This window comes from Myotis davidii, unplaced genomic scaffold (genome assembly GCF_000327345.1).
Source record: "Myotis davidii unplaced genomic scaffold, ASM32734v1 scaffold933, whole genome shotgun sequence".
NCBI lineage: Eukaryota > Metazoa > Chordata > Mammalia > Chiroptera > Vespertilionidae > Myotis > Myotis davidii.
Genome location: NW_006285240.1, coordinates 657747 through 677916, shown reverse-complemented (window position 1 = coordinate 677916; position 20170 = coordinate 657747). Strand labels below are relative to the sequence as shown.

Sequence of the window (20170 nt, the reverse complement as noted above, 5' to 3'; positions counted from 1 at the left end):
GCGATTCGCGATTTTGCGCTATCATACTGGGTGTATGGTCGGCTGTGTGCGATTTTGCGAGTGTGGTAAAATCGCATAACAGCCGAGCATACACCCAGCAGCGCTGCTGATGCCTGAACGGTATGTGGAATGAAGTGGGCGGGCATCGGGAGGCCACTATGGCACAGGGCAAGCACTATGGGCAGTCTATCTGAAGTGTACCTGGCGTATAAGACGACCCCCCACTTGGAGGCATATTTTTCAGGGCCAAAAAATCGTCTTATACGCCGGCAAATACGGTAGCCCACACTAATCTCATCCCAGCTTCTCTCCAAGGAACATGTGTACAAACCCCGAAACAACCTCTTGTCGTCTTCTTCCAATTGTTTAGGATTCCATTAAAAAGCTAAAAGAACGAGGCAAAAACATTAGAGAATTCTTTGGTGTTCTAAGCTTTCTGTAAGAAGTTTTTTTCCTAACTGTTTTGGCAAACTCCAAAAGAGAGAAAAACAAACAAACAAACCTACCCTAGACACCAGCTAGTCCGACAGCCTGATACTAATGGAAGAGAAGAAATAAATTATGCAGTTTTCCACTCCCATTGTAACAATCGTCTAGTGACTAAGCTTTAAAGTGAGATGCATGTTGGGTTCTGTTTTTTGGTCTCCATGGTGAGCTTAGATTTGAAAACCTTCGAAAGGAGTTATGTTACAGCTAAGGTACTTAGCTGGCAAATGCATTAATCTGACATGGTATTTTCAGTGAAATGACTCTCTTGAACTTGAAAGACATGGTTAAAAAAAAAATTCCCCCCCAACACACTTTAACATAACCCACTGTTGGACAAGGGTTATGTTTGAGTGGCATTGGAGATTAATTTAATTGGTCAGTGGAACCATAAAATACAAAAGCCGTGAAAGGCCTGTGTACTCTCTTCTGTCACTGTCCGTTTTCCTGCATTGCACAAATTGGAACGGTCAGAGCACGTCCTTTAATCCACTGCTGAGCCGCGATGGGACAGTCGTCAGCCTGCAAAGCCTGTTTTTCTGGCATGAGCTGTCCTACAAGGCAAAAGACTCATTGCTCTTGAGGATTTTAGGACCTTTTTCAGTTCTTCCTTATGTTCTCAGGCTCCGTGTTCCTAGCTGCCCTCCATGCTGAGAAATTTGGATATTCTGATTAGCTCCTGCTAACCTTAGCAATATTTCAGAATATGGCTTATATTCTGTCACCAAAATAGCTTCATGTCATCCTGTTGAATTGTGTGGAATTCAGATTGTCAATGCTTGATTTTACCTAATTTTCTGCTTTGCCAGTTTCTTAATGTCAGTATAGTTTTCCTTTTTGTTCAACTTTCTTCTTCACTTTCCCACTTCTTTCTCCATTGTACTCTTCCTTTTACAGGGATTAAAAAAAGAAATGTGCAAATTCTTTCTCTTAAATTTTTTTTTCTATTTTAAAGAAATTCCACATTCATTATAGATTCATTGAAAATATACAAAAAGAGGAAAATTTTTATAACCACTTATGGCCCTATCTACTGTTAATGTTTTAGTAGATTTATTAGTCCCTTATGTGTATTTTTCTTACATACTTCTGGTTATGATTTCTGCATAATTATTCCTGCTTGTGTATAGTTAACATTTGATATATGCATTTGACATGATTTTATAAACCCCAAACTTTCTAAATGCTTTTCTTCTTTATGGAAAATCACCAAGAAGAGTCACACTTGCAGATGTGGGGCAGAGAGTTTGCAGGTGTGACATTTTTCATAAACAAGCAAGTGCTTATTTCCTGAACAAACATTTCTAGAGAACCCATCCTGTGCGGGGTGCACTTTGAGGACACACAAATGTATAAGAAAGGCGCCCCTTCCCTGGTAAATGGGCCCCCAGAAGCCATGACAGACATGTGACGCGCAGGCCATTCTGACTTGTTCAGCCCTTCCTGTCATAGGCGTGTGCAGCTCAGCTGCCATGGAAACAAAGAAGGTGGCACACTCCCCTGGGAGTGTTGGCTGCACTGAGGAGGGAGCTGTCTGAGCCAAGTCTCAAAAGGATGAGTAGGAGTTTGCCATGTGGAATTGGAGAGAGCAAGAGCTTGTAGGTGGAGAAAACAGGAAGGGTGAGAGGAGAGTCTGGGGAGCAGGTAAAGTCAGATGTGCCTGGGCATGTGATCCTGTGGGCTTGTGGCCAGAGGTAAAGCCAGAGTGGCAAGTTGTGGGCAGATTTTAAGGGGACTTGTTACCCTGCTTAGGAGTGTGGGCTTGATCTAAGGAGTCTGGCCATAGCAAGCCAGGAAAGGTTTTAGCAGGGGGTTTATGTGGTCACATCTGTCTCTTAGACCTCTCTCCAGTGATACAGAAAGTAAGCTGTTGGGAGGGAGGGAGGGAGGGAAGGAAGAAGGTAGGCTTCAGAGTGGTGCCAAATTATATGGCCCTATTTTGTGCCAGGTCTGACCCTAAATGTGCCATTTTCATTTAATCCTCACAGCAGTTGTCTCACAGGCCCTAATGGCACGGAGTGGCGGAGGCAAGAAGTGTGGCCACATCTTGGTTCTTGGTACACTTCACATGCAGAATACAGTTGATGTCACTTTTGCATGGTTGTCTGAATTAGAAGTGAGGAAGGACTAGACCGGGGCAGAGAGGGCTGTGTTTCGGAGACTCTGGGAAGGTGACAGATTTTCTACATGGCGACAGCTATCTAGTATGAAGGGGTCACAGAGTCAGAAAGCACTCACTGAGCTTCGTGAGTTATATGAATGTCTAGCCACTATGCGTACACCTGAAACTAATATAACATTGAATATCAGCTATAATTGAAAAAAATAATTAAAAATGTAAAAAGGAAAGCATTCACTGGGGAAATGCAGAGAGCCTTGAGAGTGCAGTGTGTGTCTCTGCATGAAGCATCATCCATGTGGCAGAGAACAGAGACCTCCTGAAGGAAGGTTCCCGAGCTGCCCCGACACTAAGGTCAGTGGGTTCCATTCGGAAACCGTGTTGTCCTGCGTTAGAGGCTCCCACTGGCCAACTGTGAGACAATTGGAGCATTACAATGAAGTGACAATAATTAACTAAAATACATTAATTAAAAACATTTTAAAAATTAGTATTGGGAGAGGAAAACAAAGTAATAGATATAAAAGAAACATTAGAAATAGTAGAAAAATCACCATTTTGCGATTACTGTAGTAATGATTCAAGTAAGAATTATCAGTGCATGCTAAAGGATTAGGTGAAAGGTTGGGGGCCATAATGTTTCCATAATTTCAAAATCACAAATTGTTTATTCATTATAATGTATCAAAGGTGTGCATTCAATAGAGGAATCTGGCAGATAGTCCCATAGCCAAGGGACGAAGGGATCAAACCAGTACTAGGACCAGTGATAGCAAATGCATTTTGATGTGATGCACAGAAAAGGACACGCATGTCACTTCTGTAATGTTCCCACCAAGAACATTTAACCTGAATGTAAACATAAGGAAACAATCCGATAAAGCCAAATTGAGGAACATTCTATAAAAACAAACAGACTGGACTCTTCAAAAATGTCTCTCATTAATAAAGAAAACAAGACTAAGAAAAGTGAAGAGTCTGACAAGTATCCTCAGTCTGTATTCTCTGATTGGATTCCAGATCAGGGGGAGGAAACTCTGAAGGACATTGCTGAGCCCATCGGGAAGTCTGAATGAAGATGTCTACTGACTGATAGAATTGTGTCACGTGTGGATTATAGAGGGAAATATTTGTTGTTTGCATTTAGGAGCATTGTGCCCTAGTGTATTCAGCTTACTCTCAAGTGGTCCAGGAATGAGAGAGAGAGAGAGAGAGAGAAACAAAGAAGAAGAAGGAGGAGGAGGAGGAAGAAGGGGAGGGGTAGGAGGAAGAGGAAGAAAAAGGGGGGAAGGGGAAGAGGGAGGGGGGAAGAGGGAGAGGGAGAGGAGAGAAGAGAGGAGAGGAGAGGCAGCAATGTAGGATTGTGTTGGTAATCGATGAATATAAGTGAAGGGTCTAGTGGTATTCTTTGTGCTCTTCTTTAGATTTAGACATGTTCAACACAAAACTCTGAGGGAAATTGTTTCTTCAGTTTTCACTTCATGACCAAGTAGGCGAAACGATCTCTCAACACCTTAAGCAAATATAATTTTGTTAAAGGCAAGTCCTGCCTGACTGAAAATCAGGCTTTCTTTAATGTGACAAATAAGAACATGGGTGAATGGAAATCCATGGCCAACCTTTAGTTAAGATTTTATGAAGCTTTGATACATCTCCTTACTAGAGGCCATGAAAAAAAGTTAAAAGTTTTTACTGGGGAAGGGAGGCTGGTTGGGATGAGTGTCTTATTGCTGATAATTACTTAGAGATGATGACTCCTACACACACACACACACACACACACAATGCCTGCCTAGCCCAGGGATTATAGGAATTAATGGATGTGTTTGGTAATGGAGAGGTACAGAGAGCCAAATTCTTCAGAGCGGAGTGGAGTCTTTTAAAAAAAGACTATATATGAGTTCTAAGAGGACGTGCATACCGAAATCTTTCTGCTTCAGATCACTTGAGGTGGAGATAATATTTGTGGGTGAAACAAAATCTTTCCAGGAGTGAATCTAGAGGAAGCGTTCAGAAAAGTCTCTTGTGATCACAGATGAGCACACACAAGGGCTGTGTGTTGGAGAGAACTATCTGAATTTCAGTTGTTGTCTGCTAGGCCTTGAGTTCTCACTTAATAACCTCTCCCCCGCCCCAATGTACACACACACCCAAAATATTGACTTAGCCTGGCAGTTGTCATGCTGTCTTAGATTTGTATAGCGCTGTACAGTTTTAGCAATCACTTTTACAAACATTATCTCACTTTGGTTTGTGAGGGTTGAGGATGAGGAAGTATTGTTCTTGCCTGTTACAGATGAGAGAAATGAAGCCAGAGCTGGTAAAATCATCCAGAATCACCCAAAACGGGGGTTTGGGATCGTGTTTATGCTCATATTTATTCCTGTGAAAGTAAACTTGGTAACCTTTGCCAAAACCGGTTTGGCTCAGTGGATAGAGCGTCGGCCTGCGGACTGAAGGGTCCCGGGTTCGGTTCCGGTCAAGGGCGTGTGCCTGGGTTGCGGGCGCATCCCCAGTGGGAGATGTGCGGGAGGCAGCTGATCGATGTCTCTCTCTCGTCGATGTTTCTAACTCTCTGTTTCTCTCCCTTCCTCTCTGTGAAAAATCAATAAAAATATAAAAAAAAAAAAAAAAAAAAAAAAAACTTGGTAACCTTTGGAATATCAGTCCAACAGAGCACAGTATAAAGCAAAGTAAGTTAAAATCAAACTGAAAACACCTTGTATAAGGAGGCAGAAAATGGTTTATGAAAGATGAAAATAACTTTTTTAGAGATGGGGGACTTTCATTTAAATGGAGAAAACACTTATGAAAAATAGATCCTCAGAGAATAATGAATAAATTACTTTAAATTGTTTTAGCTACTCAACTACACTTAAATGGCATATAAAATGGGTTAAACTTCATTAGAACAACAACCAAAAGTGAACCTGAAGACATTGTTCAGCCTTTGTTGCTGGGGAGGTATTTGCAGCAATAGCAGGCTCTTTCCCGGACCCAAGGCAAGATTGTGTAGGTGAGAGGCAGGGCATTCGGATTCGCCGTGAAACAGAAATAGCCTCTCTGTTAATTTGATCATCTAAATGGACATCATATCATCTGCACTAAGCACATGGCAGGCATGTGGGGATACGAGGAATTGATAAGAAAGCTCTGTTAAAAAGTTGGAATTTCACCCTGACCGGTTTTGCACAGTGGATAGGGCGTCGGCCTGCGGACTCAAGGGTCCCGGGTTCGATTCCAGTCAAGGGCATGTACCTTGGTTGCGTGCACATCCCCAGTAGCGGGTGTTCAGGAGGCGGCTGATCGATGTTTCTCTCTCATCGATGTTTCTAACTGTCTATCCCTCTCTCTTCCTCTCTGTAAAAAATCAATAAAATATATTTTAAAAAAAGTTGGAATTTCTATAAAAACAAAGGGCAGTGTTTTATTATGTAGAACCACTCCCCCACCCTCTTGTTTACTGCCTGTTCCGGTAACACTAAGAAAGCATGAGACATGATAAGGGGCAGTTTTGGGCCTCTCACTGCTGTTGGGAAATCTAAAACATCCATCAAACTTATAAACACACTGCCTGGCCTGTGGGGCTTCAAGGACATGCTGTAGGATGTAGTTTTGTTGTTTCGGGCCTTTGTCATTTGGGGAGTTCAGGCTGAGGGGAAAACGCAGTGTGTAGCGTGTGTTTCTCAGTTGAAGGCTGTGGGGGTAAGACTGGCAGGATTCCATCAGTTCTCCGGTTCTCCTGCTTCCTGACGCTTGGTTCCCACAACAAATGTGATCCGTGGTCTAAGTGTAAGAGCAGCTGGCCATCTTGGTTTGTCATGGATGATAGTGAATTTCTTGTTTTGGAGGAAAATTTCCTTCGGGAATAAAAAAAAGAAATGATTTGCCCTGGTGGTAGTATTCAGTGGATTCATTGAATGAATGAGTGAATGAATGAATGAATACTTTGAGCAACAGCTGGCTGTTCATGGTTGTTGGAATGGGAAGTGATAGCATGACATTAAATCTCTGTAAGGTTCCCAGACGCTCAAGGAAAAGTTCCTCTAGATCAGTGGTTCTCAACCTCTGGGTCGCGACCCCTTTGGGGGTCGAACGACCTTTCACAGTGGTCGCCTAAGACCATCGAAAAACACATATATAATTACATATTGTTTTTGTGATTAATCACTATGCTTTAATTACGTTCAATTTGTGACAATGAAATTGGGGGTCACCACAACATGAGGAACTGTATTAAAGGGTCGCGGCATTAAGAAGGTTGAGAACCACTGCTCTAGATGTACCCAGTTCCTGGTTCACCAGGCTTGCGAGGGACTGGCACTGCACAGGTAGCATGTAGTTTTGCAGGCAGTACCTACACGGAGCCAGAGGACTTGGGCCACATTGCCACACTGAACAGCTGGGGCACTTTTACTGGGAAAACAAGTCACAGAGGTGGGACACTAAGCTTGGGAATAGCAGCACCCTTGTGAGTGTCCCCTCGAAAAGTGGAGGAGGAAGAGCTGCTATTCTTACCAAAGGGGTGAACAGGAGATAGCAGAACCTACAGGCTGGGGGACATAGTGTCACTTATGCAGTTCCCCCACACCATTCTTCCTCCATACCTGTGGTGCCCTGGCTGGTGTTGCTTAGTGGCTAGTGCATTGGCCTACACACACCAAAGGGTCAAGACTTTGCTTCCCAGCCCAGGAAGCCTTGCTGATTCTTCAGGGCTGCTGTAAGAGAAAGCATTAGTAAGGTACAAGGACGATATTAAATAGCATTTCTACTCCCCACTACTCACTTTCAGCCCCTCGTCAGAGCGCACCAAAGCCACTGATGTATGCAGCATTGTTTGATGAGCTTTGCTCCCAGGTTCTCCCGCCCCTGCCAGTGGGGCTGAAGCACAGTGAACGCCCCTGCTCCACAAAGCAGTTAAGAGAAAAGGCCGGGCACTGGGCTGTCTGCACACTGAATGATGGCAAACAGACTACCCGCAGAGCCAGGTGTGATTTAGCACTGAAAGAATGCTTTGAGAAACCTGTTTCGTAATAACCAAAGGCCCACTGGCTCAAACTGTACTGGAGTGGCCTCATTCAGAAGGCATTCCCACCTTCTGCTCTGTTTCTTGCTGTGCATGGTTAATGCTTAAGTGACTTGGCCAGTTTACTTAATTTCTTAGCCAGTCATTAGAAGTTGAAAAGAATTGGTGTATTTTCACTGAGAACTGATTTTTCTGTGACCCTAGGAAACCATAATTCACATCCTAATGTAGCTATGAGACCTAAATTTTCACAACTTTGTACTGTCTGTCCACTGAGAAAGTGTTGATGTGAATGTCCCCCAAAATACCTCTTCTCTCAAAAATGAACATTCAGGCCCTAGCTGGTTTGGCTCAGTAGATAGTCTGCAGACTGAAGGATCTCGGGTTCCATTCCGGGCAAGGACACATGCCTGGGTTGCAGGCTCGATCCCCAGTAGTGTGAATGCAGGAGTCAACCTATCAATGATTCTCTCGCATCATTGATATTTCTGTCTCTCTCCCTTTCCCCTACTCTCTGAAATCAATAAAAATATACTTTAAGAAAACAAACATCCAGAAGCCTACGGATGGGGAGGTCACACTTACAGTTATAGTGGAGTAAGCACACTCCATCCTGCCTCCACGGAATGCAACCAGGTAACCCTGGGCGGAATATGTGGAGCGGTCTCTCAAGACGGAACACTTCTTGTTCTGTCTTCCCAGTGTAATTTTCCCTCCAGGGCCACACTGCTAGTTGGTAGAAGAGCCATGATTTGGGGGACCAAATTACAATGAGGAACTGAGTAGGATGTACCTTCAATCATCTGAAATTACATGGATTCTCCTTGATTTAACTCAATATTCAGTGCTTACAGTATTACAGTTTTGTAAATGTTATTCCCAATCAAGTCATGTAGTTTCCTATAATTTTCCCTTTCTGCACAATATTTTGTTTCCTGTATAATTAGTAATTACCATGCTTTTTACTTTATTCGTTTTCTATATACTTATTTACTCCCACATTGTGACTTTCCCAGCCATATAGTCAGAGACATTGGGTGTTCTAGTAATCTCATCTTCTTCAAGACAGCTCTCCAGAGCTTTGACTTGCCCATTTGGGAGGCTCACTTTTAGGCTGACTGCAGTTTTCAGCCCTCTTTTTATTGCCATTCTAGCGAATCCTCTTCCTTTTTCTGTGTTTAGTCCTTCTTTTGTGGCGCATATCCTTTGTAATTTCCCAAAAAAGAGTACACAGGTGGTAAATATTTGAAATCTTATATATATGAAAATGACTTTAGTTTATCCTTAGTTGGTGCTTAGTTAATAATGTGGCTGGGTATAGAATTCTAAGTGGAAATTATTTTCCCTCAGAATTTGGAGGCATTTTTCTAAAGCCTTCTGTTTTCCAGTGTTGCTTTTGAAATTACCTGATTTCTGATCTTTCATGTGAAGCTTGTTTCTGATTTCTGGAAGCTTCAGGGTTTCTTCTTTGCCCTCGTGTGTCTGAAATTCCATGATGCTGAGTCTTGCTGTGTAGATCTGTTTTCTTCTATTGAGCTGATTCAGTGATCCCATTGAATCTGGAAATTCATATCCTCTCCGTGGTGTGTTCAACCTGCCTGCCTTATCTAGAAACCTTCATAAAAACTTTAAAGGGAAATTACAATGAATTTATATTTATATGAACATGTTTTCCAAAGCTGTAATATTATCAGTTAAAAGCTGCGACATGATCATGGTGATTAACTTGGCCAACCAGAATTTAAAAAGAGTAACAATCATAAAATAGAGACAGTCACACATTTCATTTGACAGAGCAATTGAAAAATGCAGTGAGTGAATTATTCAAGCTATTTATTACTCTAAGGAACCAGCCTAGACTTGTATGAGAGACAGGTAAATTTATTCTTAAACTTTTTTCACTTTTGTTGAAAGGAAAACATGCAATTTAATCCATATAATTTCAGAAGATTGAAGGTACATCCTACTCAGTTCCTTGTTTTACTTTGGTCCCCAGAAATCACATACCAAACACTATTTGTATATTTGACTGCTCAATCTTCAGCTGCTTTAGCAATACAACAGTTGTCCTCCAGGCCATGCATGCGAAAATATACCTCTAAATTTTCCCTGAGGGTTACCCCCCCCCCCCCCAAACACACCCAATAGTAATAAGACCAAACCAGTCAGTCTTTATCAGAGTAATAAAAAAAAATGGGTAAGCATCTGTTGAAATATAAAAAAATACTAATAGCTCAGGAAAGTTCTGAACCTACTCAATACTCTTTTTAAGAGTTGCCCAAGGAACATAAACATTGAGTGGCCAGTCTTCAAGGTGGGGGGTGTCATGTCTTAATATAAGTTTTTAAAGGAAAGACTCTCCTGTGTGTCTCCTCTACTCTCAATAACCACCCTGAACACACCTGTAACCAGGTGTGTGCGGGGGGGCAGGGGGGAGGGCTGTTTCCCTGATACCAAGCAATTCTCCAACTCTCTCTAACTCAATTCTGATACTATCTACCCGGAGAGTGTGTCAGATCCCACAGGTAAAGGACTCAGACACTGACTACTCTCCCACTTCAGATGACAGTCACAAGGCCAGATGGTCACCTGTGCTTCTGAAGTTCTCATGACCCCCTCCTCTGGTTCAATTAACTTGCTGGAGTGGCTCACAGAATTCAGGAGTCCAATTTACTTACTAGATTAGAAGTTTATTATAAAAGGATATAACTGAGGAGCAGCCAGATGGAGAAGATGCACAGGGCAACGTATCTGGCAAGAGGCATGCTCTCTCCAGGGTGCACCCTCTCCTGAGAGCTCCACGTGTTCACCAGTCTGGAAGCACTCCAGACCCTCTCCCATGGGATTTTTGTGGAGGCTTTGTTCCGGAGGCATGATTGATTAAGTCATTGGCCATTGGTGATTAAGCCAGAGGTGGGGGGAAGTGGACTCAAAGCTCCAACCCTCACACCACCTGGTTGATTCTGGCAAACATCCTTAGGGGCTTTTCAACTCAGGTGAACTCAGGTGTGGTTGAAAATGGCTTGTTATGAATAACAAATACACCTTTATCTTTCTTATCGCTTAGGAAATTCCAAAGGGTTTAGACTTTAGAAGCTCTGTGCCAGGAACAGGGACAAAGACCAGATATATATTTCTTATTATAAATCTCAATATCCCAAAGCCTAGTTCTGAATATAAATAGTAATTATAGCACACCTTCCTGTGGGCTAATAAATCTTGTTTTCTCTTTCCCACCAGCTTTTTGGAGACTGGGAAGCCCAACTGCGGAGAATAATGAAGCTCATTGCTGGCGGTGGCCTGTCCATCACTGGCTCTCACAACATGTGTGGGGACTATCTGTACAGCGGCCACACGGTCATGCTCACACTCACCTACTTATTTATCAAAGAGTGTAAGTCTGCAACAGGCTTCCATTAGAATTGTCTTGCCTGCCATGTCCTAGGGTCTGGGGCAAGTCTGCTGAAGCAAGACTGGAGGCCTCGAAGGGCAGTGCCTCATCTCACCACCTTGCCTGCATACAGACAGCAGGCACCGGGGCATGTGTGTGGGAGGGAGTAGCTGCTCTTCTTGGCTGGAGTGTCTTGTTTCCTTCTGTGTCATCTGCAGTGTTGTGGGGTGTGACAACCGCTGGAAGGAATGAGAAGGAAATCTCCAGGACACAGAAATCTAGTATTGGGCCTGGCTCACTGGATGATGGAAGATCATGTGTTCACTCAGTAGCCATTTTCCCAAGCACCTGGCACTATGCTCTAAGCTGAGGGTGCAGTGATGGGTCAGTGATGTCTTTGGACCATGGTCGTAGAGGCCATGGGCTCAGGAACACTAAAGGAGGCAGACACTAAATGGGAAAGTTCCTATAAAAAATGCACTTAAAATATTTTATTATGAAACACAAAAGCAAATAAAGTGTTCACATATGATTAATACATTTCACCCCACCCCACCCCCTACTTTCCTATATCATTTCCATGCATGTTTTTGTTCTTGTGTATTATATTATTCTCTTGTTTTTAAAATTTACATAAATGGTATCGTGCCACTTTTCTCTCAGTGGTGTTTTTGAGATGAGACTCTAGTTCATTTTAATTGCTGTTCATATTTCAGTACTATACATGAACCACAGATTACATTTTTTCATTTATCTACTTGTAGAAAATTCAGTTTGTTCAATATTTTACTGTTAGGAACAGTCCCAGTGAGCCTTCTACAGGCAGTTGCATGATAGAGTGACAAGTTAACCAGGTTGCTGATACCACAGAGGAGGGACACACATTACAGGAGGGATGTCTTCGGATGGTGTGGCCCCTTGGAAGTTTAACGTGGTTGGAATTTAGAGTGGGGGTACTGATGAGGAATAAGAATGAACTGGTAAGTAGGAACCAGGTCACGGAGCATGCCGTGAGCCACCAGAAGGAATCTGACCTTCCATTGGTCAGAGATGGGATGCCTGCTGACGGCTTGTCCCAGCGGAGCAGTGTCACCTTATCCTTTCTGGAGGGAGAAACCACTCTGGCAGCAGCTTGCAAGATGGATGGGAGAGGGAGAAGACTGGAGACCAGGAGAAAAGTTAGGAGTCTGCTGCTGTAATCCAGGACAGGATGGTGGTGGCTCAGACCACCAGATGGCATTGGAGATGGAGAGAAGTAGAAGGACCAGAGGGAGATTGACCAAGAAGGGTCGTCAGTTAGATTGTGGAGGTTCAGAAGACAGGTGGTAGAATGAAGGGTGAATGCCCAGGTTTGGTCTTAAGAAAAACTAAGCTAGGCGACACAACAGAAGAATAGAAGATGGGCTTCAGGGCACTGACCAAATAGAGCGAATTCTAACAATGTCTATTCAGAATTGTCAGGGTGTGATCAAGCCTTTGTACTAGGATGTAACTGGGCTCAGAACATGGGAACAGAATGGGTCTGATGTCAGTGGGCCTGGAGGAGGGATTTCCGGCCCCTGCTGGTTGGTACCTGAAATCCTTTAATGGGATTAAGCTTTATCCTTCTGGAAGATAATAAAGCAATGTGCTGTATTGGGTCACAAACACTGATTTTTGAATCCTGCTGCTATCACTATCTCGGTGACCTTGGGGAAAACATTTAACCTTTCTAAGTCTTGGTTTCTACATCTTTAAAATGAGATACTGATAGCTATTTAATGGGTGAGGGAGAGGAGGTAAAAACTAAAATAGATGGACACATAATAGTGTTGCATGAAGAATGAATATTTGTTGCTATGTTGTTAAGGTATCAAATACAAATTTTCCTGGAAATGGAAGAGTACATACACTAAGACCCCTACCCTGACCCTCCATTTAAAATTGCAAACCACCCTTCACCCTTCTGACCCTGCTTCTCTTATTCAACTTTATTTTTCCATAGCATTTAAGACCCCTAACATAGTATATAATTTCTTATTATAATTATTTTTTATTGTCTCTCTTCCCTACTGGGAAGGGATCTCCCCACAAAGGCAGGCTTTTTGCCTGTTTTGTACATTGATCTCAGTGCCTAGAGCAGTTCCCATCCCAGGCACATTGTACATGCTCAGTAAATATTGGTTGAATGAATGAGCGATTGATTCTTGGACCCCTTGAGAATCTAATAAAATCCTGCAATTTCTCCCCTGGAACGGGAGGGCGGGTAGATCACATTCAAACTATTGTTTGCCTAGAATTTCAGACCATCTATTGAGAAAACAAGGCTGACAGGCCCACACTAATGGAGATGTTGGTCTTCCCTCAGGTGATTTTCCAGTGGAGGCACAGACAGTGTTTAGTATCTGACGCTGCCCTACCGCTGGGAATGCACTTGGACTGGAATTCCCAGGCATTTGGATTTTCCCTGATTTGTATTTGAGAAGGTGGAAATCTCAAAGACTCAGAGTAGTGTATGGTTGCACAGACTGGAAAGCAAATAAGACAGTCATATCGATTATAATTAATCCATGTATGAGGATCTAATGGACCAAAAGGATTGATTTTGTATAGAGAATTAACCCCAAATTATTTACATGTAAAGTAAATGTCCAAGAATAGCTTTTTTAAAAAAATGGATCATGATACATTAACCTGTCCTTATTTGTCCTTTTGAACTGTATTTATGACTATATGAGTCAAATAACAACCAAATATGAAATACTATTGCTAGTAAAAATGCTTTATAAAGTAAGATGCTCCTATTCTAACACTGGTTACAGAGAAGCTAAAAATTTGATAGCCCAAGAGGTTTGCAGAAGGAAGGACATGAGGAAATTGCACTCCAATGGTGGTAGAGGTGTGATTGGGTGCCCTTAGTGGTACTTGAATAGTGGGATTATTTCAAATTTCTCCTCTCTTCAGATTCCCCTCGACGACTCTGGTGGTATCACTGGATTTGCTGGCTTCTCAGCGTAGTTGGAATCTTCTGTATTCTCTTAGCGCATGACCACTACACTGTGGACGTGGTGGTGGCATATTACATCACTACAAGACTCTTCTGGTGGTACCACACTATGGCCAATCAGCAAGTGAGCTTTCCCCCATTTGATTTTCGCGCCTTTTGCTCCTGGGTTGGTGTTACTGACGTGGCAGGGGAATCGTACAAAGGATCTACAGATGCCTTAGTTTTCTCTTTTCTTAAGAGATAGTCAACTATGACTATGTTATCTTTCGTGATGCTGATCCACTTAAAAATAAAAAATGACCAAGAAATGTGTTACTAATGGCATAGGAGATTGCATCCTGTTAAACAAATACCACATTCTCATTGTCCCTGAAAATATTTACTAACTTTGCACACCTGTTGCTTGATTTGCATTCCTACCCTTGGCCCCTCATCAGCTTAATATTTAACATTAAGTTTGTCCATTTTCATTGTAGAAGAGCGAGTAACTAAAAAGCTAATTGAGGTGTTTATTTCTAGACAAGAGGCTGAATAAGCCACAGTTTTTTCTTGCACTCCTAGAATTAGAGTTACTTGTTTTTCTACTAGGGTGTTTCCCAGTGTGCAGATGAGTGCCAAGTGTAGAATGGTGGTGTGACTGTGAAACTGGGGTGAGGGTGGACATGGAGCTAGTCTGGGGCCCTTTGTGCATTTTAATATTTAAAAAAACTGATCTTAAAGTGAAAGGTCATGAGAAAAATACGTCTATTCCCTTTGGGGCTGGAAGAAGTTAACTGCTCTTACTGACTTGGTCTTTCCTTTCTTTATTGTCTTAGGTGCTCAAAGAAGCTTCCCAGATGAACCTCTTGGCCCGGGTGTGGTGGTACAAGCCATTTCAGTACTTTGAAAAGAATGTCCAAGGAATTGTACCTCGATCTTACCATTGGCCCTTCCCCTGGCCAGTAGTCCACCTCAGTAGGCCAGTTAAATACAGCCGGTTGGTGACTGACACATAACAGCTGTGCAAAGTGGGGGAACGAGGACCTGTCCGAAGTGCTAAGAACTCCACGAGAGAAGATGCCATAAAATAAACACCTCCCTAATCCCACTATCTTTCAACGGTTACCTTGACTTAACCTATTGAGTTACCTGGTCAGCACTGTGATCTTCTTTTTCTCTCCAAAGGACCTGAGTTGGACAACAATAAAGAAAATCTAACCTATCATGCACTGTACACAGTTCCTGTTCATAAGTCTGGGATTTACATAACCCACAATCACCATGTTCCTTTGTATATGATGCAACAGCATAAATGTAAGCTTTTGTATCCTAAGTTCTGTTTTTTCCAGTCACATCTGGAAATAAAGCGTATTATTTTTCTTGGGAAAACATACTTTTCATATCTCTTGCCCCAAAGATTGGGCTGTAAGCCATTTTCTAGCAAATGTCTCTATGAAGGTTTCTAAGTACCTGAATGGGGTCTGATTCTGAAATCTTTCTACCTGTTGCACCGATAGTCAAAAATGACAGACACAGAAAGGTTTAGTAACTTTGGGTTTTGTAAAATCAGCAGAGACAGTGTGTCAAAAAGCGCAAAAAAAAAAAAAAAAAAGATTCTGTTATAAAGTGATTTTCTAAGTATTTCCTAACTTTATTTTTCAAATGATGTTATGAAAACCAAATTTCAAGATTTTTACATGTCAAAGAGAAGAGAGTTAAAATTTAAAAATGCTTCTTGGGAGAGAAATTTGTCTATGTTTCTAGTGCCTTTCTTGTCTTGATTGTATGGTCAGTAGGCAATCTTAAAAAAATGTTTTTATTTAAAGTATTCCATGAAAATATAAATGTATGTATACACTACTAAATTTTGCATTTATAGCTAAATTAAATCAGAAGACTGCTTATGGCTTTTCAGTTGCTCTGAATTACAGACTGGGGGGAGGGAGGGGAGGGGTAATCAGAAAGTCAGAGCCGGCTCTCATATTGTGAGCCTGCGGCAACGACATGGCCCACTTACACTATTTTACCTGTTTGGTGGTTCAATTTTAACTCTACAGTGAAAACAGCCATGAATACTTCTTTTTTTAAAAGCGAGTTTTGAAAATGATCACTTAACTAAAACTTGAAAGCTATAAATTAGTTATCCATACTCTCATGACAATTTTGTTGGTGAACAACAAAAAAGAGATCTATTTCTTTAAAATATATTTGTGCAGAAACTGCATGTAATTCTAAGTTTTGCTCCTAACAAAAGGATGTTTGGGGAAGTATTCTATTCTATACTTGCCAATGTGGAGAACAAAATAGTTTTTTAAGAATGAAGAATTATATATATCCATTCTGTATTTTATGTGCAGCAGAATTATCTTCCGTAGGGTTGTTTTTTTTGTGTGTATTCACAAGGTGATATTTGTATTGTAAAACAATAATGGTGAAGGAAATAAAAAGGCTTTTAAAATTTGGTTTGTTTTAAATCTTTGTAAAGTTATTATTCCAGAGAGTATACTGATATCTTAACAGCTTACCTAGATCGTAAATTAATCAAAATGCACTTTTTAATAAAACTGATACTTAAAAAATAAGTGGCTATTTCTAATGTGTTCACATTGTTCATGGAAGTCCTACATGAAATCATTAAACAAGGTAAGAGGCTCCGTTTCAGAATTTCATCACTTGAGTTTTTCTTTGTGTGTATGTGTGTTTTTTTGTTTGGTTGGTTTTTTTGAGATAATCATGTTTCCTTTCTCTTGAGATTCCTTAAAACCTACTCTAAACTTCAGTGTGAGTGCACTTTTACAGTTGAACCTTGAATGACTTGGGGTTTTCCCTGCAACAGTGGAAAAATCTTCATAGAACTATGACTTAGAGTCAGCCCTTTGCATCCAAGGATATGAAGGACCAACTGTTCTTTGTTTTTTAAATCCATGTCATTTCTAGGAAGAACTTCATGCTTTCTCAATTAGAAACCCTTAAAATCAGTGTTACCATCTACCTTTGTGCCACTTGAGAAGGAAAAACCATGCAACTCTGAGAACTATGGACTCTGGAGACCACAGTGGATCGTGTAGGTATCTGCTTGCTTGTAGGAACCAAAAAGACTTGGGGACTGGATACTTAGAAAGAAGCTACTAGTACGCACTTATTTCTGTGTAACTTGTGTTAAACCTTCAGGAAAGGTTTGCTAGTTGAAAGGATCAATGATGAGCCGCTCCGTTGTTTACTCTCATGAAGAATGAGAGTAATTGCGTGGGGGAAGACACCCCAGGAGAAAGTGGGTTATGTATGGCATATCCAGTAGAGTTTGCATTGGAGGCTCAGAAGAAGTAAGTGGGCTCGAATCCAAACTCTGCTGCTTGTAGGCACTATTTTTGGTCAGTTTTCTTTGAGCCTCACTTTTCTCACAAAAATAGGGATTTTACCTGTTCTGTGTAAGGTGGGACGATGATGAGGCCTGCGTGCAAGTTAAGTGCTCAGTAAACAACCACTGTCTTTACAGAGAGGAATGTGAGCGAGAGAAAGATGAACACGAGGACCCTGGGAGCCAAGGAAGAAGTCTCATCCAAACTCTGGCCTCAGCCAGAAAGGGAGAGCTAGGCCGGATTAAGAAACCACGCCTGGACTCGGCCTGTATTTGAACTTCTGAGTATGTATGATCAGTAGTCTGGACCTATTGACACCTTACTACCCTCGGTAAAATACTTGCTCTAATATTCTGAACATCTGATGTATGTGCGCAGTGGTGGTTTGTAGTATTGGCCAGTGCTGAAACAGCATGACACAGTCTTCTTGGATGATAAGCCAGGGTAGCAATGAAGCAGAAACACGTGGCTACCATGGTTTACCGGTGCCTGGAGTCTGCTCCCCTGGCCAGCTCTGTGTTGGCACATGGAGCAGCTGGTACCGTTTGAATTGCTTTCTGCTAATGGAATTAGCATGAGAGGGAAGGGGAGACAGGGTTCAGCCAAAGCAGTGTCTTCCATGCGTTCTCTAAAGAGCCTATGGCCGCGGAAAGGCACATGCTGGGTTTCCCACTGGGGATGTGTAGCAATGCTCCTAGAACGTTTCAGCGCGATCTGATTGTTTCAATGGGTGTTTGTTTTGAAGGCTTCTCTGGAATCGTTGGCTGTGAGGCCACAATCAGATCATCGCCAGGCGTATGGAACATTTGTTTATCACAAGCCTGTGGCCAAGGGAGCCTTTGACCTCTGGCTAGTGTTAGGCTGTGATAGGGCCCTGGCAGCGGTAAGGAGTGAGGATACTATGTGTTCCCAGCACAGATTTCCTTTGCACAGCAGGCAACCTTACGCGCGTCAACAAGCCTTACAGACTTCATACCAGAGGCGGGCAGATGAGTTTGCAGGCGTTTCCTAGCTGTTTCTCCACAGGCTCCAGGGATGAACATGTAAAGCAAATGGCTTGAAAAGGAATCGTGTCCAATGAGTGCTGCTGGCACAGTGCTGGCTTTGGAAGCGTCGCTGACCCCGGATGCTGGAGCCCATAAGTGGGCTCATGAGTGGACCCCCAGATGCTTGTACAGAGCTTGTTGTCCCTTCCCGGGCAGCTCACAGTGGACACTCAGAATCCCCTGCCCACGAGGTCACCTAACGAGGCTTTTCCCCTGAGGCTCCTGGGTCCTGAGCACCTGAAGGCAGAGCGACAAGCAAGGCATGTAGCCGGAGATGGTGTTCCATGTTCTTCACAGTCCTCTGAACCGACTGTGTCCAACACACTGCACAAGTTGTTGAGGGTGGCGGTAGCGATAGTTCTTCCTTTGGGAGAGAAAATGTCAATAAATTCAGCACACATAACGCCTACATGCTATTAGCATTCGCCGAGAGTAAATTCAAACAAAAAGTCACCAAAATTAGATGGGGAAGTATCTGAAATGTCACTATAACACATGGTGAGAGTGGAGAACTGTGACAATTTGGCTTTCTGTAGATCTGGGCTAGGAAACTGGTTTAATTTCTCAAGATGTTCAGGGCTTAATCACCGATTAAAATCAGAAGCAACAATGAATATGCTCAAGCCCTAGGAAATCCATTTTCCTCTTGGAGCGGGCCCAGATCCACTTCTCTCTCATTTGACAGAAAACGAGGAATTAATGGCAGTCTTTTTATTGGTGTTAGAAGGGCAGAGCAGGAAAGGCAGCCAAGCTCACTAGAAGGACCTGCTGGTTTCTGTTTTGATGTACAGCAACTTGCTTCCTAAGCTCAGGACTGAAGGGAAGGGAGCTGGTAGGAATGGGGCTGAAGCCCAGGGGACAGAGTCCCTGGGTGGTGACCCCACAGGACAGGTGGATGTTGGGTACAGGACAACGTGAAGTTCTCTGTTGCCCAGCTCGCTCGCTTTCTACACCACACACACACACACACACACACATATATAAGTTCAGCATTTGTATCAGTATATTTAAGGCTGTAATAAATCGCTCCTTAAAGGAATCTACTTACGTTTCATTAAGCTAGTACTTTCTAAATTTATTTGGCCTTGAAACCCTTTTTGTACAAACCTTTTCTCCCTCTAACATTTTATTATGAAAAATTTTAAGTGTACACTACATTTTTAAGAATTTTACAATAAGAACCCGTACAGTATTAATCATTATTTTATTAACTCGCTTTATCACATATCAATCCATTTGTCTATCATTTTATCCATGAATCAATTTTTTATCTTCTGTTAAGCCTATCTAAGGATACTTTTTCCATTGATTTTTAGAGAGAGTGGAAGGGAGGGAGAGTTGCTGGGGATCGAACCTGAAACCCAGCAACCTGTCCTTGACTGGGAATCAAACCCTTGACCCTTTGGTGCACAGGCCAGTGCTCTAACCAATTATTCTTATTTTAATGCAATTCAAAGTGAATTACAGATATCAGTTCACTTCTCCCTAAATACTTTGATAGTAATACCATTAACTAAAATTCAAAATTTGTTCACAGTTTTTTTCTAGGTGAAATTTACAGACAAAGGAATACATAAACCTTAAGTGTATGTTTTCTGTTTTGACAAACACGTGCAACTGTGTAACTCAAACACCTGTCATGACAAAAACATTACTATCTCCCCAGAAAGTTCCTTTCCCCCTCCTTCCCAGTCAATCCTTGCCAGCCCTCACCCTTCCACTCCCAGATGCAAACACCTATTGTATCCACCCTTCCTCCATTGATCTCCCACCCCCGC

General features: G+C 42.2%; 1 protein-coding gene across 8 annotated transcripts in view; it reads left to right on the top strand.

Annotated features, from left to right (window-relative positions):
- The window catches only part of SGMS1 (sphingomyelin synthase 1), a 213577-nt gene extending 197008 nt beyond the window's left edge, over positions 1–16569 (top strand). For 7 of the 8 annotated variants that reach the window (XM_006755846.2, XM_015558823.1, XM_015558822.1 and 4 more), the window contains 3 exons: positions 10872–11025; positions 13966–14132; positions 14824–16461. In XM_006755846.2, coding sequence (XP_006755909.1) covers positions 10872–11025; positions 13966–14132; positions 14824–15003 — 501 coding nt within the window. In that variant the 3' untranslated portion in view covers positions 15004–16461. Of the gene's footprint in view, positions 1–10871; positions 11026–13965; positions 14133–14823 lie in introns of all 8 variants that reach the window. The other variant, XM_006755843.2, reaches the window with a different exon arrangement.
- Positions 16570–20170: the final 3601 nt, after the last annotated feature.